General features: G+C 42.2%; 2 protein-coding genes across 4 annotated transcripts in view; one reads left to right on the forward strand and one right to left on the reverse strand.

Moving 5' to 3' along the window:
* SREK1 (splicing regulatory glutamic acid and lysine rich protein 1) overlaps nucleotides 1–8,617 on the forward strand; it is a 65,614-nt gene extending 56,997 nt beyond the window's left edge. The window contains exons 12-13 of one of the 3 annotated variants that reach the window (XM_056541554.1): nucleotides 2,237–2,366; nucleotides 7,077–8,617. In XM_056541554.1, coding sequence (XP_056397529.1) covers nucleotides 2,237–2,366; nucleotides 7,077–7,223 — 277 coding nt within the window. In that variant the 3' untranslated portion in view covers nucleotides 7,224–8,617. Of the gene's footprint in view, nucleotides 1–2,227; nucleotides 2,367–7,076 lie in introns of all 3 variants that reach the window. The other 2 variants (XM_056541553.1, XM_056541552.1) reach the window with 2 other exon arrangements.
* Nucleotides 8,618–10,952: 2,335 nt separating this feature from the next.
* Nucleotides 10,953–23,318, reverse strand: part of LOC130274270 (uncharacterized) — a 99,204-nt gene continuing 86,838 nt past the window's right edge. Inside the window, exons 14-17 of the mRNA XM_056522427.1 lie at nucleotides 17,637–17,783; nucleotides 15,885–15,981; nucleotides 13,473–13,554; nucleotides 10,953–12,973 (exon numbers count right to left, since the gene is read on the reverse strand). Coding sequence (XP_056378402.1) covers nucleotides 12,698–12,973; nucleotides 13,473–13,554; nucleotides 15,885–15,981; nucleotides 17,637–17,783 — 602 coding nt within the window. The 3' untranslated portion in view covers nucleotides 10,953–12,697. The remainder of the gene's footprint in view (nucleotides 12,974–13,472; nucleotides 13,555–15,884; nucleotides 15,982–17,636; nucleotides 17,784–23,318) is intronic.

Here is a 23,318-nt window from a genome sequence, read left to right on the forward strand (position 1 = left end):
TCCTGTTGCCGGCGTGTCAGCTGGAGTTGCGCCCTATACATGTGTGTCTTATCATGAACTGTTGAACAGAGAGGCTGGAGCTCTGTCGTATAGGAGTTGTATATACGCTCTACACATTAAGATAACTCGGTTACTACTGTGTATAGTGTACTCCACTGGCCAGCATTCGGAAGTAAATGTTCCAAACGCCCCTCAATGCAAGTCTATAGGGCAGGGCGGGGTGTGACATCAGGATACTCCGGCCTCGTGGTCGTCATGCTGCACACTCGGAGCCTCCAGCGCTGCGGAGAGCTCGCAAAGGTGGGTGCTGAATGACAGATTATGGGGGGTCCCCAGCGGCAGGACCCCTGCAATCAGGCATCTTATCCCTTATCCTTTGGATAGGGAATAAGATGTATTAGGGCCAGAGTACCCCTTTAAACAACACAATGTTACTCCAAGTCAGTCACACTTCTGTGAAATCAAACTGTCCACTCAGGAAGCAACACTGATTGACAATCAATTTCACATGATGTTGTGCAAATGGAACAGACAACAGGTAGAAATTATAGGCAATTAGCAAGACGCCCTCAATAAAGGAGTGGTTCCGCAGGTGGAGACCACAGACCACTTCTCAATTCCTATGCTTCCTTGCTGATGTTTTGGTCACTTTTGAATACTGGCGGTGCTTTCACTCTAGTGGTAGCATGAGACTGAGTCTACAGCCCACCCAAGGGGCTCAGGTAGCGCAGCTCATCCAGGATGGCACATCAATGCAAGATGTGGCAAGAAGGTTTTCTGTGTCTGCCAGCGTAGTGTCCAGAGCATGGTGGCGCGACCAGGAGACAGGCCAGTACATCAGTAGACGTGGAGGTGGCCGTAGGAGGGCAACAACCCAGCAGCAGGACAGCTACCTCTGCCTTTGTGCAAGGAGGAGCACTTCCAGAGCCCTGCAAAATGACCTCCAGCAGGCCACAAATGTGCATGTGTCCACTCAAACGGTCAGAAACAGACTCCATGAGGGTGGTATGAGGGCCCGACGTCCACAGGTGGGGGTTGTGCTTACAGCTGAACACCGTGCAGGATGTTTGGCATTTGCTAGAGAACAAAAAGATTGGTACATTTGCCACTGGTGCCCTGTGCTCTTCACAGATGAAAGCAGGTTCACACTGAGCACATGTGACAGACGTGACAGAGTCTGGAGACGCTGCGGAAAACGTTGTGCCTGCAACATTTTCCAGCATGACTGGTTTGGCGGTGGGTCAGTAATGGTGTGGGGTGGCATTTTTTTGGGGGGCCACACAGCCCTCCATGTGCTTGCCAGAGGTAGCCTGACTGCCATAAGGTACCGAGATGAGATCCTCAGACCCCTTGTGAGACCATATGCTGGTGCGGTTGGCCCTGGGTTCCTACTAATGCAAGACAATGCTAGACCTCATGTGGATGGAGTGTGTCAGCAGTTCCTGCAAGAGGAAGGCATTGATGCTATGGACTGGCCCGCCCGTTCCACAGACCTGAAGCTGATTGAGCACATCTGGGACATCATGTCTCGCTCCATCCACCAACGCCACGTTGCACCACAGACTGTCCAGGAGTTGGCGGATGCTTTAGTCCAGGTCTGGGAGGACCTCCCTCAGGAGACCATCTGCCACCTCATCAGGAGCATGCCCAGGCGTTGTAAGGAGGTCATACGGGCACATGGAGGCCACACACACTACTGAGCCTCATTTTGACTTGTTTTAAGGACATTACATCAAAGTTGGATCAGCCTGTAGTGTGGTTTTCCACTATGATTTTGAGTGTGATTTAGAGCTGGGCGGTATGAGCAAAAATGTGTATCACGGTATTTTTTAAAATTATGGCGGTATCACGGTATTTGAGGGGGGGGGGCTTGTTAAAGTGTCAGAACATCAGGGTTTCCCCAACCAGTGTGCTTCCAGCTGTAGCAAAACTACAGCTCACAACATGCCTGGACAGCCTGCGGATGTCTGGGCATGCTGGGAGTTGTATTTTTGAAACAGCTGGAGGCACACTGGTTGGGGAAACAGCGTTGTACTGTATACTCCCCCACTGCTGTCTATCACAGCTCTGCACTACAGGGGAAGAGGAGTTAGGGCAGCGAAAAGCTCTCCATTCATTTTTATCCCTTCTTTTGACATATACTTTCATGTTTTCAACTGCAAATATTTTCTCTGATCTCTGCCTTTTTGAAAGTTTCTGCAAATTTGTAATTTATTTGTTCTGTTAGTAAAAATAGAAAGGAAAAGAAAAAGGGGAAAGAAAGGGATCACAGCGGAGATAGAAGAGAGAGCGATCGTTCCACATCTAAGAAAAATAGCAATAAAGACAAAGAAATGAGAGAATCATATGATAAGTACAAGATAAGGGTAAGAGCTGCATTTTTTTTCTTATTCCAGCTATTGTCTGTGTTTAGTGCAAATTGCAAAAATGTCCGCTTCTTCTGATAGTATAATAATCATTTTTGTAATGTCAGTCCAAGCAGGTGTGTCATATTGTGTTCCGGTATTATGCCTGAAACAGCACATCTGTTTCTATTTCCACTAATATTACCTTCGGAAATATGTACTGCCGCAATGTAGTGTTGCTTACTACGGAAATAAGCTGTGCACATCAGCACTTTTGGTGCCCTTCTACCTCTAGACTGTCATGTTTGCAAGATTTAATAACTGCAATAAATGTCATTGGCTTGGAGAAGGATAATCGAGTGACCAAACTGATGTGTCCTGCCTGCAGCCTTTACAAAGGGAACAATTCCCTGCAGTATTGTATTGTGGGACATGTAAAGTTCCTGGGATTTATTTCTGCAGTAGGCTCCTTTCTGTATAGACAGTACAGAACTATGGGGGAGATTCATCAAGACCTGTGCTGAAGAAAAGTTGACCAGTTGCCCATAGCAACCAATCAGATTGCATCTTTTATTTTTCAGAGGCCTTTTAAAAAATGAAAGAAGCGACATGGTTGCTTAGGCCAACTGGTCGACTTTTCCTCAGCACAAGTTTTCATGAATCTCCCCGTATAAGTATGCTTTATTTATTCATAGGGGACAAAAACAGAGGTGCCTTCATAGATCTAGCTACAGGTACCTTCATTGGTATCTAGTCACAGATTCCTTCATGATTGGGAATCATCGGTGTCCTTATAGGTGGTGCAGCAGGTGCCTGTGTACCTCTATAATTACTAGCCACATTTCACCTTCATAAATGCCAGACACAGTTTCCCTTTTAGTTGCCCCACACAATAGTTTCTCAGCTACAGTTTACCCCACACAGTTAACAATCACAGTTGCCACCCTAATTTCCCCTCACATAATTGTCAGTCTACCATAATTATCAGCCATAGTTCTGTCCATAATTACCAGACACTATTGTCCCATTATTTCCAGTCCTGGCAGCCCCCATAAATAAATAAAATAAATGCATATTCTATGCTGGGAGTGACAGGCTACCTCCTTTTGTGATTTCCTACCTCTCAGTAAGTGAGTGGATGGCAGTGTGCTCAATACACAGTGCTGTATTAGATAATGCATAATTAAGCTATATACCCCTAGTAGTTAGGTAGGGAAATCCCCCTAATAGGTAGAAGCCCCCAGTAGTTAGGTAGGGAATCCTCCCCTATTAGTTAGAAGCCTCCAATAGGTAGGTAGGGAATCCCCCCTACTATGTTAGAAGCCTTCTGTAGGTAAGTAGAAAGTCCCCTGGAGTTAGATAGTCATGTAGGTAGGAAAACTTTTAGGTAGATACCCTCATTAAATAATTTCCCCCAATAAGTTCCCTCCAAAAGAAAATGATAAAAATTCCCCTCACCTTCTCTTCGCTCCTGCGCTGAAGCCTCTGCATCCTCTGCTCTGTGAATGGTGCAGGACCTTCTCCTTCGCTGTTATCCGGAGTGCTAAAGGTCCTGCTGTTCTATTAACCCCTTAAGGACGCAGAACGTACTCAAACGGCCCCTTTTCCGAGTCCTTTAGGACTCAGGACGTTTGAGTACGTCCTGTCAAATCCTGGCCCCCCGCCGCTAGCTGGAGGGGAGCTGGTGCCCGATGCCTGCTGAAATCAATTCAGCCCAGCGATCTGCAGCGGATTCCGAGTCAATCGGGTCTCCAGTGACCCGGAATTACAGGCTGTTCGGGGCCGTCTCTGATGGCCCCGAACAGCCATAGCCAGCAGGGGTGAGGTGGCACTGGTGCCACCTCACGATCGCCCTGATTGGTCGGCCGGTTTACCGGCCGACCAATCAGGGCACCTGCTGCGGGTGTCACTCCCGCCACCCCATCCGCCCCTCTTCCGGAGGACGTGATTGGGTGTGGGAAGAGGACCCCGGCAGCTGGGGACCCCGATCCCCGGCGTCAATGTTAGGATCGGGGCCCCAGGAGCGGCGGCAAGGGACTGACCTGCAGCATCGGCGTGGATCAGCAGTTGGAGATGAGTGACAGCCTCCTGCTGTTGCTTAGCAACAGCTCCCAGCATGCAAAAAGGGCATGCTGGGAGCTGTAGTTATGCAACAGCAGGAGGCAGACCACCACAACTCCCAGCATTCCCTTATGGGCATGCTGGGACTTATAGTTTTTCAACAGCTGGAGGCACATTTTTTCTATGGAAAAGTGTACCTTCAGCTGTTGTATAACTACAACTCTACCAGCATGCCCGTTGGCTGTCGGTGACTGCTGAGAGTTGTAGTTTTGCAACAGCTGAAGGCACACTGGTTGTGAAACTCAGGTTTTTTTTTTTTACCTAACTCAGTGTTTCACGACCGGTGTGCCTCCAGCTGTTGCAAACTACAACTCCTAGCATGCACCGTACATGCTGGGAGTTGTAGTTTTGCAACAGCTGGAGGCACACTAGTTGTGAAACAGTTAGGTCACAAACTCAGTGATACACAACCAGTGTGCCTACAGCTGTTGCAAAACTAAAACTCTCAGCATGTACAGTCTGTCAGCGCATGCTGGGAGTTTTAGTTTTGCAACAGCTGGATGTTCCCCCCCCCCCCCCAATGTGAGGGTACACTCACATGGGCGGAGGTTTACAGTAAGTATCCGGCTGCAAGTTTGAGCTGTGGCAAATTTTCTGCCGCAGCGTAAACTGCCAGCGAGAAACTACTGTGAACCCCCGCCCGTGTGACTGTACCCTAAAAACACTACACTACACTAACTCAAAATTAAAGAAAAAGTAAAAAACACTACATATACACATACCCCCACACAGCCCCCCTCCCCTCCCCAATAAAAATTTAAAACATCTGGTACGCCACTGTTTCCAAAACGGAGCCTCCAGCTGTTGCAAAACAACTACTCCCAGTATTACCAGACAGCCACTGACTGTCCAGGCATGCTGGGAGTTTTACAACAGCTGGAGGCACCCTGTTTGGGAATCACTGGCGTAGAATACCCCTATGTCCACCCCTATGCAATCCCTAATTTTTTTGGGAAAACAAGCATTTTAGGTTAAAAAAAAATTATTTTACATATGCAAAAGTAGTGAAACACCTGTGGGGTATAAAGGTTCACTTAACCCCTTGTTAAGTTCCCTGTGGGGTCTAGTTTCCAAAATAGTATGCCATGTGTTTTTTTTTTTTTTTTTTTTTTGCTGTTCTGGCACCATAGGGGCTTCCTAAATGCGGCATACCCCCAGAGCAAAATTTGCTTTCAAAAAGCCAAATGTGATTCCTTCTCTTCTGAGACCTGTAGTGCGCCAGCAGAGCACTTTTCACCTCCATATAGGGTGTTTTCTGAATCGGGAGAAATTGGGCTTCTAATTTTGGGGGGTATTTTCTGCTATTACCCTTTTTTAAAAATGTAAAACTTCTGGGAAACCAAGCATTTTAGGGAAAAAAAAATTTTTTTTTACATATGCAAAAGTCGTGAATCACCTGTGGGGTATTAAGGATCACTTTACCCCTTGTTACGTTCCCCAAGGGGTTTATTTTCCAAAATGGTATGCCATGTGGGTTTTTTTTTTGCTGTCCTGGCACCATAGGGGCTTCCTAAAGGTGACATGCCCCCCAAAACCCATTTGTCGCTCCTTCCCTTCTGAGCCCTCTACTGCGCCCGCCGAACACTTTACATAGACATATGAGGTATGTGCTTACTCGAGAAAAATTGGGTTTCAAATACAAGTAAAAATGTTCTCCTTTTTACCCCTTGCAAAAATTGGGTCTACAAGAACATGCGAGTGTAAAAAATGAAGATTTTGAATTTTCTCCTTCACTTTGCTGCTATTCCTGTGAAACACCTAAAGGGTTGAAACGCTGACTGAATGTCAATTTGAATACTTTGTGGGGTGCAGTTTTTATAATGGGGTCATTTATGGGGTATTTCTAATATGAAGACCCTTCAAATCCACTTCAAAACTGAACTGGTCCCTGAAAAATAGTGAGTTTGAAAATTTTGTGGAAAATTGCTGCTGAACTTTGAAGCCCTCTGGTGTCTTCCAAAAGTAAAAACTCATCAATTTTATGATGCAAACATAAAGTAGACCTATTGTATATGTGAATCCAAAATTTTTTTTATTTGGAATATCTATTTTCCTTACAAGCAGAGAGTTTCAAAGTTAGAAAAATGCAAAATTTTCAATTTTTTCATAAAATTTTGGGATTTTTCACCAAGAAAGGATGCAAGTTACCACAAAAAATGTACCACTATGTTAAAGTAGAATATGTCACGAAAAAACAGTCTCTGAATCAGAATGATAACTAAAAGCATTCCAGAGTTATTAATGTTTAAAATGACAGTGGTCAGAATTGCAAAAAATGCTCTGGTCCTTAAGGTGAAAAAGGGCTAAGTCCTTAAGTGGTTAAATGACTTTACTTTTAATAGCGCGAGGGACTGGTCTTGCACCACTCTGGAGAGCTGAAGGAACAGAGGAGAGGTGGATTTTTGTTTATGGCCTGCGGTTATTGAGGACATTTACGAAGTACACGTGCTCATGTGAATGCCCAGTATCTGCTCAGTATACCACTGATAGTTGTTTTTTGTTCTATGTACATCCTATCTCTTATGTCTATTGCCTTTTGTAATCGCTAGCCAAGCTTTATTTGCAAACTGCTTGCTTAAAGACTAAGTAGTCACTGTACTTCACTTTCAGGAAAAGAATAGCATAAAGGATGACTTAAAGGATATTGTGAGTGAAGAAGCCAATGATGAAAATGTTGATGATGAAGGGGACAATCGGTACAATGGGAACTGTACAATAAACGAGTACAGTAAGTCACGGAAAACAGAAGTGGCTTAAGCTTAGCCAAGACTCCTGGATCTTCAGTGAACTCACAGCCAAAATTCTAGATGCATTCATCTGATTCCACAATGAACATGATGTGGGCATTATGTGGTGTCTAATAGAACTCTAATGGAATCTATTTCTTTTTTTTTTATATATATATGTTTCACTTCCGTGTTGGTTAGTATATGGTCCAGTTGCCTATGAAAATCATTTTAAACCTGAATTATTTCCATCAAGCACCGATTTTTTTTTTTCTACATATATCAGAAAGATAGAAAGATGTAAAGGTAATCACTGCCAGTAACACAAAATGTACATTTATTTTTAACATTACACTGGGTGTACAGCGGGGGGCGATGCTCATAACTGTATGCTGGGTATTTTTTTTTACATGTCAAATTTTCCCTGTAAACTCTGAAACTGTAAATGATGACCAGTAACTGTTCTCTCCACGGTTTTACTACTAAAAATGCAACGTATACAACATACTTTTACACTACATTGTTACCTGCAATACAACGGTTTTGTATATGCACCGGATTGTCATTTTCTTGTTACATTTCAAATTTTCTATTGATGTCCTTCACTCTCTTATTAGATGGTCTCATCGTTTTACTCCACAGTGGCAAAACTGGAGCCTGCTGTAGATTCCAGGTCACGTAAGTTTTGAGCACCATTCTGCTGGACTGAGAAAGTTGTGGTGCTGTTTTTTTTTTTTTGCCCCCATTACATTAGAGCAGTGCTTCTCAACCTGTGTACTTCTAGCTGTTGCAAAAATACAACTCCCAGCATGGTAGAGGCACATGGGTTGGAGAACTGCGTTAGAGCACAAAGTAAAACTTCAGTGCCTTGTAACAGTGTGGCATGTTGTTTTACATGACTGCTTCTTCAAGGGACATTGCACACCTAGAACTCATAAACTAAAAAAAATATCCTTCAATAAACAGTTTTTTTTTTATTTTTCTGTTGTGGTCATTGCTCATAATAATTAAGGATTTTCCTTTGCAGCAATAACATGTAAGCATATTGTATTTTCACACTGGTAAAGAGGTAGAATGTATAAGTCGCTGTTAGTAGAACCTCAGCAGAATTTCACAGGATAATTTCCTTGTTTTCTCTCAATATATGCTGTGGTTGTGTCTGCAAGTAGATTACAGGAATAATTTAACTCCTTAACGCCGACTCCCGCGATATAACGGGTCGGTCCCGATGGCCATCAGCGGCCGGGACCCGCGGCTAATACCGGACATCATCGATAGCGGGGATGCCCAGTATTAACCTTTCATACATGGCGATCAAAGTTTACCGCCGCATCTGAAGTGAAACCGAAAGCATTCCGGCAGCTGTTCGGGACCGCCGCGGTGAAATCGCAGCATCCCACAGCTTGCAGGACACCAAGAGGGATCCCTTCCTGTCTCCTGCATGTCCGATCGCCGAATGCTCCGTGCCTGGTATCATTTTAACTGTTTGGACCTACAGAATAAGATGTCATTTTAACCGAAAAATGCACTGCGTAGAAACGGAATCCCCCAAAAGTTACAAAATGCCATTTTTTCTTCAATTTTGTCGCACAATTATGTTTTTTTCCATTTCGCCGTGGATTTTTGTGTAAAATTACTGTCACTGTGAAGTAGAATTGGTGGCGCAGAAAAATAAGCCATAATATCGATTTTTAGGTGGAAAATTGAAAGGATTAAAAAACAAAAATGCAAAAACTTTAAAATGCTGACTCCTTAAGGGGTTAAAGTGGTACTTTGGTACTAGTCATCTAATCCACAGGATAGGGAATGAAATACCTGATTGCTGGTGGTCTGCATCTGGGACCCCTGCTATGCTTGGCTGATACCGTCAGTGCTGGAAAATGTTGGTGGCCATGCAAAATATTTATACTTTGGGCCCACATTGGACACTACAGACTGTGCACATGTTACGGTTGGACTTATGTAAGATAATGTATTTTATGCTGGCTCAAAGACTAGCATAGGAATGGTCAAAGCCCAAAACAAAATATGGCCAGAATGCTTTACCCGCCCCATAAAGTATACTCATTGTCAATGTTCAATTGCTACAAGACTCAGCATGAAGTTATGTCTCATAATTATATGGAAATGATTACAGGTGTGGTCTGATCTAGAGATCTAGGGTTTTGTCGCAAGAAGATGTAAAAAATGCTTCCCCCTCTGACCTAGAAAGGCTCTGAGGTTACCTTTAGGTAGTGTACAGTGAGAGATCATTGTCTGCTAGACTAGCCTCTATGATGCGCTTAACCCCTTAAGGACTCAGGGTTTTTCAGTTTTTGCATTTTCGTTTTTTCCTCCTTACCTTTTAAAAATCATAACCCTCTCAATTTTCCACCTAAAAATCCATATTCTGGCTTATTTTTTGCGTCACCAATTCTACTTTCCAGTGACATTAGTCATTTTACCCAAAAATTCACGGCGAAACGGAAAAAGCCATTTTGTAACTTTTGGGGACTTCCGTTTCTACGCAGTGCATATTTCTGTAAAAATGACACCTTATCATTATTCTGTAGGTCCAAATGATTAAAATGATACCCCACTTATATAGGTTTGATTTTGTCGTACTTCTGGAAAAAATCATAACTACATGCAGGAAAATTTATACGTTTAAAAATGTCCTCTTCTGACCCCTATAACTTTATTTTTCCACGTACAGGGCAGTATGAGGGCTAATTTTTTGCGCCGTGATCTGAAGTTTTTAACGGTATGATTTTTGATTTGACTTTTTGATCACTTTTTATTCATTTTTTAATGGTATAAAAAGTGACCAAAATATGCTTTTTTGGACTTTTGAATTCTTTTGCGCATACGCCATTGACCGTGCGGTTTACTTAATTATATATTTTTATAGTTTGGACATTTACGCACGCGGCGATACCACATATGTTTATTTTTATTTACACTGTTTAATTTTTTTTATGGGAGAAGGGGGGTGATTCAAACTTTTATTAGGGAAGGGGTTAAATGACCTTTATTAACACTTTTTTTTTTTTTTTGTACTTTTTTTTTTTTTGCAGTGTAATAGCTCCCATAGGGACCTATAACACTGCACACACTGATCTCTTATGCTGATCACTGGCGTGTATTAACATGCCTGTGATCAGTGTTATTGGCGCTTGACTGCTCCTGCCTGGATCTTGGGCATGGAGCAGTCATTCGTCGATCGGACACAGAGGAGGCAGGTAAGGGCCCTCCCTGTGTCCTGAAAGCTGTTCGGGACGCCGCGATTTCACCACGGCGGTCCCGAACAGCCTGACTGACTAGCCGGGATACTTTCACTTTCGTGATCGGTGATGTGTGGTATTAGCCGCGGGTCCTGGCTGTTGATGAGCGCCGGGACCGACGCGATGTGATGCGGGGTCGCAGCTTCATATCAGCTTCATATCGCGGGAGCCGGCACAGGATGTAAATATAAAAGGGGTACTTCAGGAAAAAAACTTTTTTTTTTGTATCAATTGGCTCCAGAAAGTTAAACAGATTTGTAAATTACTTCTATTAAAAAAATCTTAATCCTTTCAATAATTATCATCTGCTGAAATTGAGTTGTTGTTTTCTATCTGGCAACAGTGCTCTCTGCTGACCTCTCTCCTTGTTGCTATGGGGATTTGCTTCTAAACTGGCGGTTCCTGAGACAGGTGTCATCAGAGAGCACTTAGACAGAAAAGAACAACTCAATTTCAGCAGCTCATAAGTACTGAAAGGATTAAGTTTTTTTAATAGAAGTAATTTACAAATCTGTTTAACTTTCTGGAGCCAGTTAATATATATATAAAAAAAATAAAATTTCCTGGATAACCCCTTTAAAGACATTTTCTCGAGTTGACAGATCATGAGAGGAGGCTATCATTAGACTGAGAAAAGCAGGATGGTTGTTTCAACAAACTTTCCGCCATTTAAACTGTTCTGACTAAGCTGTTAGGAAGTAATGATAGCAATGGTTATGTGAGGGCACGCATACTTGGCGAGCAGGCTCCAGATGGCCCAGACAGACCACCAGTAGAGAGGAACATTTGTTCCACCAAGTATGAGGTACTCCCAGTTTCCTTGTTCACCATCCAGACCTAGGTGGCACTGTTATTAGAGAATTCTATCTCTGCCTGGACCATTTCCAGACACTTTGGTGTCACATTACGTGTTCTGCCATTGACAGCCAGCACTATTGCCTTTGTTTGCAGTGCTGTTGTGAATGAGAAATCTTGACAGCTACAGACTGGAACCATATCATTCCAGGCTTTCTTTGGGATTTGACAACTGTTGGGTTTGTTTATGTAAGCCTGTCGGTGAGCGCATCAATCCTGCCTCTGCTGTGGAGCAACAAACTGTCCCAACTGCTGGTGTGATGATCTGGGGAGCCATCGCATATGACTGTCACCCTTAGTAGTAATACGAGGGACACTAACAGCTTTGATATGTGCAGGGCATCCTGTGGCCACACTTGTTGTCTCTCTTGGCAAGCATCCAACTTTTCAGCAGGATAATGCTCGCCCACACACAGCAAGGGTTTTCTAGGAATGTCTCTGCCAGAGTGCAATATTTCCTTGCCTGCCTAGTAACCAGATTTATAATATATTTGACCAGATGGGATACCCGCTTCTGCAACCTATGAGTGTGGAGGATATACAGCTGCAATATCTGTGGACAAATGTGCCATAGGACGCCATATGGAACCTGTCTGCATCCATGCCCAATCATATCACATCTTGTATCCAGTCTAGAAGTGGCCCAACAGGGTGCTAGAGCCTCTAGTGAATTGTACAGTTTCCCCCAATATTCTTATCCTTTCACGCTAATGTTATCACTTACATCTATCAACATTACATACACCTATAACGTTTAAAGTCATTCCAACAACTCCATCTTGGTGAATTATTGTTTTAAACATTTTTATATGTTAGTGTATTTAGAAAGGGGACCTTGAGATTGGGGGGAGGGTATGGATTTCCTCATGATAGAAGGGTGCTGTCTACAAGGGGAGGGGGCGCTGTCTACTAATGTCTGCAGGGGGGCTGCTGCTGCTAATGTGTGCAAGTATCTATACTACCTACTATTAAAGACAATCTTACAGTAGAGTCACCTGCACTAACTTGAATTTATAGGTAGACCGTGCAGGTGACCCAGTTTCTACCGCTTCTCACCAATCGCTCCCGAGACATTGGTCTTGCCGCCAATGCAAATTCCCTGTTCTGCCCAATGGGGAAGAGAGAGATCTTGGCCCATACTACAGCAGCCGCCTCTATTGCACAGAACAAGGAACTCACATATCAGCACGGTAAGCAGCACCAGAAACCGGGTCACCCTGGTGTCTGATTCCCTTTAAAATAAAAGTACTCGTAATTGGCATCGGCGAGTACTAGAATTAAAGTATCGGTACTTGTACTCTGTCGTAAAAAAAAATGGTATCGGGACATCCCTAGTTTATATATCATTATGTTTTTAGAACAGATTGCAGTATATCTAATGCTACATCTATTCATCTGTGGGCTGTTGTCGTACATAGCTAGTGGTTTCTGGCATCCTTTGGAATGCTTTGAGTACTGACATTTTGTCAATGTAATCTTCTACATTTGCAGCATAGGCATGAGATGTCTTCTGATGGTTAGATGTTTTCTGCCCAACACTATTGTCCATTTCTTGGATGCTTGACTTATCTGATATCAATTCTATCTGTTGGGTCACCTCCACACCAAGGTGGTTAGAACAAGACTTTTCTTCATCATATGGCGATGACTGCATGAGCAAAGTCTGTAAGGTAAATCAAAGGGAAAATTATTAAAATCCTCTGCCCTGTGCCACTTTATCTTTATTTTAAGGTGTAACCATTTTGCTTTTCCCCATCAATTAACAGTACAGTGATAAGTTTTTTTTAATCAGATATATCAGAATAATGCTTCTTTTTCCACTTATCAGACTCTTCTCCTTCTGCCGCCTGCTTCCTGCTCTTCTAACTCTCTGAATTCACTAGTAAAATCTGTCTTCAGAGAGGCAGAGATGAGACTGATTTTCAGCTTCACTGAGAGAACAGGTTACAGCTGCTGCCCATTGATGGCTATGGAGAGTAAAGGGAGCAGTTGGAAATAGCAAGAGAAGTAATGCTTCATAATGACCTTCATGCTGCTCGTGCACTATATAGAATACATAGGGGGGGGGGGGGATCTATTACCCTCTGTCTCATGTAGATTGTGCTCTGTGCAGTAACCTATTTCAAACATGAAATATTTATGGATCTAGTTTGGTTACATACCTTTGTGCCGGTTGCTTCATTCATCTTGACAATGTGGCTGTGTTTTGGATTAGGGATTTTTGGAAAATACCGCTTCTTTACTCTGTAAAATCAAATATTAAATATGGCAATATTTCTAGCATGTAAAATTATTTCAGCATTGCATGTAAAGGGTTCATAATAGAAATTCTAGCACATTAGTCAGCTGCATGTTGACTGTAATAACCCCTGCCCTTTATTACTGTGATTACTTTATTCACACCTTTAATACAATATTGTGTCTCTGCATGCTAAGATCTAGCACGGTTTGGGATGAGATGGTATACCTCTACAGTATGACACTTTGCAGGTGCTCTTTAGGGTATTGGTCATCTACTTTATGATACCATCATAGCAATTTATTATGTAGTGTGTGTCTCTGCATTATTTATCCATATTTAAAGATGGCATTTCAATATATAAGTGATACATTTATTCCGATGTTGGGGCACAGTACAGAACGTTCAATAATCATGAGAGGCCTCTGAGCTTATTGCTTTCTTGTCCTGGTCACCAATCATCTACTACTGCTGCCGGCTGGGGGATTGGAAAACCGGGCACTCCTGTACTGTATACTACAGTTTTAGGTCTGGTCACAAAACCAGGTACGGGGCAAAAATGAGCCAACCGGAGTCACTCTAAATGGGTTTCGGCGCTGGTCTGGCTAGGGTACGGGAGCGCCTGGTTTTCCCATCCCCAGCCTGATCTGGCAGCCGTAGGCTTCAAAACGTGATATGAATGTAGCCCAACATGAAGTAAATAATGCAAGGGTCTGTAACCGCTCAAAAACACAAATTAAACTTTGGTCTCAGGGAAATTTTTTTGTGTTTTCAATTCTGTAAACCATAACTTTTTTCTACATTTCCTTTAAAGAGAACATGTGGCCAACCCTCCCAAAATGAGATTTTACTATGAAATAGCCTCACTTTCTACACACCTTTTTTCAGTTTCTTGATACATCCTCCTGTTCATGAGATATGAGAGTTTATAGTTTGTCTGACAGTTCAGGAAATCAGATGGGCGTGGAATAAATTTTAATAATGGGAGTAAATATCAGGTGATGGGCGGGATTATATAATCAGAGGGTGTGAATTGGGCAGACACGCCCCTCAATATAAAACACTGACACTAGTATTCTGCCCATCACTTGATTTTCACTCCCATAATTAAAATTAAAGGGGTACTCCACTGCCCCAGCTTCGGGAACATTTTGTTCCGAACACTGGGTGAGCGCTGCGGGGGTTGGTATGTAATGGCCACGCCCTCATGCCACCACGCCCCCTCAATGCAAGTTTATGGGAGGGGGCGTGGTGGCCGCCAAGTCCCCTCCCATAGACTTGCATTGTGGGTGTGTGGCCGTGACGTCACGACTCTCGCAGCCAGCACCCAGTGTTCAGAACAAAATGTTTTGGACACTGGGGCAGTGGAGTACCCCATTAAGTTCTGCCATTCATGTCAGACAAACTATAAACCCTCATATCTCAGGAACAAAAGGGCACATTAAGAAACTAAAAAAGTGTGTGATCAGGACTTCCTAGTCCATTTAACTGGTAGTCATTTAAGCTAATGGTAATGTTTCATTTTTTGGGGTGATCACAGGGATTTGCAGGCTGTCTTGTAATTTTTATTGGTACCATTTGCGATACTTTAGGGTGATCTCTTTTTATTACCATTAGGATGCAGGGTGAACAAAAAAAGCAACATTGTTGTACTTGCTGGCTGCCAATTGCATCCTGCCTGTTAGGACCTGGCTGACTTACAGTAGCAAATCATTATTCTGCCTTCACATTATGTATACAGAGCAGGAAAGGGTTAGATCAGCAAGTGTGGTGTTTGGCATAAATATACATTGGTATTATGCTATTGTGAACCCAGCCTAATACTGTATCCCTTTTCTCTAGTACAGAGCTGTGTGGCCTCCATGAGCTGCTCCAATGCTGTGAATTCTTACATATATACAGAGTTTGATTTGAATATGAAATGAATTATGCCTGTATGTCTCTGACATCAGATGTTTACATTGGTGCCTTTATGGCTTCATACAAAATAGAGCTGCAATACCATTTTGTACACATACGGCCAAAGTGTCGGTTATATTTTTGATATATTCAGATTAGGGTATGCCTGTACTGTCAAAGAGATTAAAGTGATGCAAATGTATTTTATTAATGTCACCAAAGTCCCAGTGCCATTATGAAGGTCAGTTACTAAGCTGGCTGGGTGGAAAGATTGTCATTGTGAGCTCTGACTTTAATTTAGATTGATATTTGGATTCCCAAATTTTATATGAAATCTGTGACATACAGTAGAGGCATCATGCCTTTCTACAACAGATCCACAATAACGTTGTTTATAAGCCCTAAACATCATTATTCAAGTCCCTGACATACATACCTGTGAACTGTATAGGCGCAGACCCTGACTAGAATGATGGCACTGAGGATAAGTCCGGCACAAGTAACAATTATAATAGTTTGCAATTCAGCTTCACCTGTTCAGGGAAAGACAAAATAGAAGTGAATAGAGACCTGATTTTCCATTCACTTCAATGTATTTTCCGCTTCTCAGTTCACACTGAGTAAATTCTGCTCGCTGAATTCAGTCCCGCTTGAAGAAAGAACATGTTCATTCTTCAAGCGGAATCCGCAAGCAGAAATCAATAGAAGTCAATGGTAAAAAAAAAAAAAATTCCACCCAACATCGTTTTAGAGCGTAATTCAAGCGTAATTCAGAAAAGTAGAATTAAATAGCCTCCTCCTTCATTCTTCTTCATTTCCGTGTGGAGATTCCGCTAAAATTCTGCTCGAATTACGCTTGAAATCCACTTGATGGATAAAATGACAGAAGGCAACAATTTTCTGACCGAAACTATTCCTCTGTTTCTTGCTTTGGTTTATTGACATGTCTGAATACAGTTATGACTGAAAGATGGGAGGCCACCAGGGGCAGTCACTTTAAGAGTGCGTTCACACTGCGGAATCTGAGCTCGCTGAATTCAGTGAGCAAAGACTCCGTCTGGCAGCCGCAGATGAAAATACTTCGGTGCTAGGGCCGCGGGGCACTGAGCCGTCACCATTGACTGCTATGCAGTGCTCGCGGAATCCGCGCAAAGAATGAACATGTCATGTTCTTTCTTTGCACGGAACAATTTCAGCGGCGGAATTGTCCGCCGCTGAAATTCCGCAGTGTGAACGGGTCTCACGGATGACACGTGGAATTCCATGGGAATTCCGTAGTGTGAACGTACCCTAAGTCTATGTGCACACTCTTATTTTTTAGCCTAAAAACATAAAAAAAGTTTTTTATGCAAAAAATTTGCCATTTGGTAATACACTTTCTCGAAATCCATAGATTTTAACAGTAACTGTCCTGCACATATAGTATACAAAGAACAAATACATGTCCTAGGATGACAGATATATGTATGACTATTTATGGGGTTGTCCAGTGGGAGAGGGGCCCAATGTGTGTTACTGCTGCTCAGCGAATCACTGGCCCAGGCGGGACATTGCTGAGCTGCAGTATGACGCAAGGGGCCAGGATGCTTCTTGGGCCTGATATGTCACGCTGCAGCTCAGGAAGACTATCGCATCGGGGGCTGAAGCAGAACATCGGAGGCACCGTGAGCCCTACAATTAAAATTAAATTTTATTTATATAACACACAATGTGAATAGTAGCCCCCCCCCCCCCCCCCCCATTTCATTTGCTGGAAAATTCCTTCTAAAACACCTTTAAGATCTTTCCCCTGGATGCATGTAAACTGCAACTTAGTGCTTTCATATTGGGCTGTTGAGGTAAGGGAAGTTAGCTCATAGATTCTACTTGTTTACTAAGGTGATCGGATTGATAAAAGACAAGCCCCCCCCCTCCATAACCCAATTATGTTGATCCATAGGAAAGCAAAAAACAAATCCTTATGATGCAGATGCCAATTGCCCCACACTACTGGAAAAATTCCTTCCCAAATATGACAATTAGAATAAATCCCTGAATTAGTCTAAAATGAAGAAAGTGGCTGTTTTGTAGACATTACTGTAGAATCCTATCAGCCTGAAAGGACATACAGTATTTAACTGAATGAGGAAATTAAATATATATATAAGAATTCACACACAAATCTGAATTAAATTAAGATTGCTCGTACCATAGGTTAGAGTTTGGATCACCTGAGGAACACTGGGTGCTCCTACACCTGTCGCTGTCACTCCTGACACAGTCACTTCATATTTGCGTCTGCCTGCAAGACCCTCAATCTGGTAGATTCTTTGACTTGAGGTGTTCAAGTAAATATCTAGAAAGTGAACATCCAAATATAACAGTGATATAATAAATCACTCACAACAAGACTAAACAGAAAAAAAGAAACTCCGGAAACATAATAACTCAACTGAAAATCCACTCTTTTTGGCTGTTAAAATTATATATGATTGTACATCACCTGCTAAATGCTATTTTAACTGTTTGACAAAAAAAAAAAAAAAAGACAATCTAACAGATGAAAATGGTGTTTAAAAGAGTGTGGGCACCTTCATAGTTATTATCTATTCTGTTTTATGAATAAAATAATGAAGCAACTTTCTAGTCTTCATTAGACACAAAAAAAAAAGTCTACGGATCCTTTGTTGTGCCATTGTTATAGATAACAGGTTACAGATCAGTCCAGATAGTAGACAGGGAGGAGAAAAGCCCAGGAGGACAGGTCACACAGGTCACACATACAGCTATGTTTGTGCTCCATAATATGTATAAAGCAAGAATTAAAAGAAAGGCGTCTATGGACATTAAACATCAAAAATATACTATATTTTCAAATGGTTGGTTTCAGAGGACCTATGGTGGGTAAGTAATACAGAAACATGTCACTTTATGAATACCACTAATTATAATAATATTAGATGCTCATATTACATTGATGCAGAGCTCATGAATGTGTGACCTTAAAGGGGTTTTTCTTTTCTGCCCGTGCTGCCACAATAAAAAATAACAAACTTTTACTTACCTTCAACCGCTCCCTCGAGCCGCTCGAATTGGTCTCCTGCTTGCCGGCCCACATTCTGGGGCCTGACACGTCAAACTGCTGTGCTAGTTGCCGACCACAGTAATGTCCAGCCTGGGCCGGCGATAAGCTGAGCAGCAGTGTGATGTAATACGTCTAGGCCCGACCTTCTTCCTGGTGCCTGACCCATTACATCACATTGCAGCTCAGCTAATCACCAGCCAAAGTGTGACATTGCTGCAGCCAATGAAGCTCTTGTCCTCTTATTTTGTCCACATATCCTGTCCTTAGGTATGGCTATGAGTGATGAACAGATTGTAGGTTGTGCCATACAAGCTGGATCAACACATTCACCCGAAGATGCAGAGCTTGTGGAGTAGGGCATTTCTGAGCTGTGATGAAGAAATTGGGGTTAAATGAAGAAATTGAGGTTGATGTAGGTATGTTGGGCAAAAAATAGGGTTTTCAACTTTAAAGGGGTACTCCGCCCCTAGACATCTTATCCCCTATCCGAAGGATAGGGTATAAGATGTCAGATCGCCGGGGTCCCGCTGCTGACAATATAGCAATATAGCAAGCAGCACCCACCTGTATCTGCTTCCGGAAGCGCTGGAAGATCGTGATGTCACAAATTCGCCCCCGTGTGATGTCATGCCCCGCCCCCTCAATTTACGTCTATGCGAGGGGGCGTGGTGGCTGTTATGCCCCCTCCCATAGACTTGCATTGAGGGGGGGGGCGTGACGTCACATGGGGGCAGAGTCGTGACGTCACGATCTTCCGTCCCCGTGGTCGGGAGGAATTAGCCTGAGATCCTCCAGTGCTTCCGGAAGCAGTTACAGGTGGGTGCTGCTTGCTATATTGCGGGGTTCCCCAGCGGCGGGACCCCGGCGATCTGACATCTTATCCCCTATCCTTTGGACAAAACAAAAAAGGGCCAAACATAAAAGAGGTGTGACTTGTGGGATAGGTGTGGCTTGCAATCTGAACCAACACATTCACCAAGAAATGCAGAGTGGAGCTTGTGGAGTAAGGTACTGAAAGTCGCATAGACTTGCATGAAACGTTAGACAAAAATTCAGACATTCACAAACGTGTTCGAGTTCGGGATAATGAACCTATCCTATATTTTTAGTTGACATATAGGTAACACGTTTACTGAGTTTCATCAAAATATCTCCAGCCATTTGAAAATTATGCTGGAACATACATGCACACACACATTGCGCAAATTTATAGAGGCTGGCATAGGGGAATGATTTTTTTCACACGTTTAATTTGTGTGGTAGTAATGTACATGTGCGCCAAATTTATTAAATGTTTGCATGGCATGTGAAAAATATGGGGCTATTACACTTTTTTTTATTACACTTAAGTACATTTGTATGGTTCCTCTTCGGCAACTTTTTCTGTAACTTTTTATCCCATACCAAAATGTGCGACTTTTTACAAATGCTGTCTACAGCCAGTTTTGTACGCCATGTCTGAGCTGGTTTAGATTTGCTACATATTGTGAGACAAATTGCACATGATGAATTCATGACCACTGCATAGCTTACACAATTTTACACAATTGTGTGACAAATCAACACAAAAACAGGGAAAAACTGATGATAAATTCCCCCCAATGAGTTTTATTTATAGATTTATCTTATAATTATCTAAAATGTTATCTAAAGGCATTGTGTAAGGACGGGCAAAATGTTCATACAGCAGGGCCGCAGCAGTAAAAGAGATATCAGATATAAGAACCATACAGGCTCCTCGAGTCATCACAAATATTGCAGCCTTTACTATTCTTTACTATATGTGTAAATGTTCTAGATGACAGCTGATAAACCAAGGGAAAGAAATGTGTAACCACAGTTTGGTTTGCATTTTTTTCTCATTTCCTCAAAGATTACAATGTCGGATGTTCTTTAACCCCTTAAGGACCCGGGTTTTTCCGTTTTTGCATTTTTTTCCTCCTTAACGTAAAAAAATCATAACTCTTTCAATTTTGCACCTAAAAATCCATATGATGGCATATTTTTTGTGCCATCAATTCTAATTTGTAATGACGTCAGTCATTTTACCCAAAAATCTACGGCGAAACTGAAAAAAAAATCATTGTGAGACAAAATTGAAAAAAAAAGATGCCATTTTGTAACTTTTGGGGGCTTCCGTTTCTACACAGTAAATTTTTCAGTAAAAATGACACCTTCTCTTTATTCTCTAGGTCCATACGGTTAAAATGATACCCTACTTATATAGGTTTGATTTTGTCATACTTCTGGAAAAAATCATAACTACATGCAGGAAAATTTATACATTTAAAATTGTCATATTCTGACCCCTATAACTTTTTATTTTTCCACATATGGGGCGGTATGAGGGCTCATTTTTTGCGCCGTGATCTGAAGTTTTTAGCGGTACCATTTTTTGCATTGATAGGACTTATTGATTGCTTTTTATTCATTTTTTCAAGATATAAAAAGTGACCAAAAATGTACTATTTTGGAATCTGGAATTTTTTTGCGCGTACGCCATTGACCGTGCGGTTTAATTAATTATATATTTTTATAATTCGGACATTTCCGCACGCGGCGATACCATATATGTTTATGTTTATTTTTATTTACACTTTTTTTTATGGGAAAAGGGGGGTGATTCAAACTTTTAATAGGGGAGGTGTTAAACGATCTTTATTCACTTTTTTTTCACTTTTTTTTTTTCAATGTTATAGCTCCCATAGGGACCTACAACACTGCACACACTGATCTTTCACATTGATCACTGGTTTCTCATAGGAAACCAGTGATCGATGATTCTGTCGCTTGACTGCTCATACCTGGATCTCAGGCACTGAGCAGTCATTCGGCGATCGGACACCAGGAGGCAGGTAGGGACCCTCCTTGTGTCCCACAGCTGTTCGGGATGCCACGATTTCGCCACGTCTATCCCGAACAGCTCCCTGAGCTAACCGGCATGGTTTCACTTTCACTTTAGACGCGGCGTTCAACTTTGAACGCAGCGTCTAAAGGGTTAATAGCGCGGCACCGTGATCAATGCCACGCTCTATTAGCCATGGGTCCCGCCGTGGCCCCGCGTTATAGATCGGGAGCGGACTCATGACGTACGCGTACGTCATGGGTCCTTAAGAGGTTAAAGGGGTATTCCAGGATTGTTTTTTATTTGACTATACTACAGGGGCTGTAAAGTTAGTGTCGTTCATAATATAGTGTTTGTACTGGTGTTTCACGGTGGTCTCGCAACTCTTCTGTGATTTTTGACCCTACATTTATTTTTATCAACATACAAAATGAGTGTCGTCTCAGATTTTCACAGGTTGCAGTGTTGCATGAGGCATTACCTCACTAGTCAGGTGTTCAGAGGGAGAGACCGCTGGGTGGGAGATCATTCTGCAAGAATTTGCAACAGCTGGAGGCACCCTGGTCAGAAAACACTGGTCTATTGCCTTGAAGGCAGCACAGGTGTGTGTCAACGGGTAGGGGGCTGATGTGTGTGAGGATGAATAATGACCTCACACTTACAAACAAGGAACTATGGGATTTGTAGTTTCAGACAACAAACTACAGGAAATAGCCAGTTCACAAAAAGACCAAGTTTTATGGTAATCTCACAACATACCCATTTAGCCCCAAGACAAGCACGGATCCCCCTTAACCATGTTCTTCACTGTCTGGCAGGTACGTACTAAAATCACTTTGTTGGATAACCCCCCCCCCCTTTTTTTATTTTTTTTATTTTTTATTTTAATAAATACAAAATACATACAAAAGTTCTAACCTTATTCTTCTCTTGATGGAACCGCTGGGGCCAACCATTTCCTGAGAATGAAATTCTTTGCCACTCCTAATACTCCAATTATAAGATCTGTATGCTTAGTTCCCACTATCTCTAGTCCATAGATTGCGACCTTAGGTTCAAAGAGCAATGCCACCCCTATTCTATCTTTAATAGTTTCAAAAACCACACTCCAAAATTTTTGCAACTTCGTGCAATTCCATATCATGTGTAACCAATTACCTCCCTCAAACCCACACTTGGGGCATTGTGCATTTTCCCTAACATTAATTTTATAGAGAAATTGCGGTGAGTACTGTGCCCGATATACTAACATCAAGAAAGACACCCTATTATTTGCATTAATCGTTGTTCTTCTAATATTCTTTAACACGAGTTTCCACTCTTCCCCTGAAATTCCACCTATATCCAGTGCCTGTCCTAACCGTTTTACTATGTCCTCCCAACCCTTCTGACCTAACATTTTATATAGTGTACTCATTATTTTCTTTTTTCCCCCCTGTGCATTTTTTATATATTCTGTAATGTGATAACACTCTACCTTTAATTTTTCTTTCGGTTCTTCTTGTCCCAAGGCATCCTTTAACTGTACATACCCAAAATAATTACTATTTTTTAAATTAAAGCGTTCACTCAGACACTTCCAATCTATTATCTTCCCATTTGTGCAAACCTGCTCTACCAACCTAATTCCTTTATCTTCCCAATTCAAATATTCAGCGATTTTCTTTATTTCTGGGAAGTTCTCATTTTTCCATATGGGGGTACACCATACACTACTTGTTATCCCTATTGCTGATTTAATAGTATCCCATACTTGTACCAATATTTCTTTAGCTGTGTTCCCCTCTTCTGCGTCCTTCTTCAAACTCCCACTCTCCAACCACTCCCATATGGACCCATATTTCTTACGCCCCCTTTCCAAATAATCCAACAATGTTTGTTGCTCTTGGATAACCAATGTTAGTTGGGATGCTATGAAATATTGATGAAAGTTAGGGAGACCCAGCCCTCCTTCCTCTAAG

This window comes from Hyla sarda, chromosome 1 (genome assembly GCF_029499605.1).
Source record: "Hyla sarda isolate aHylSar1 chromosome 1, aHylSar1.hap1, whole genome shotgun sequence".
In the NCBI taxonomy this organism is placed as follows: Eukaryota; Metazoa; Chordata; class Amphibia; order Anura; family Hylidae; genus Hyla; species Hyla sarda.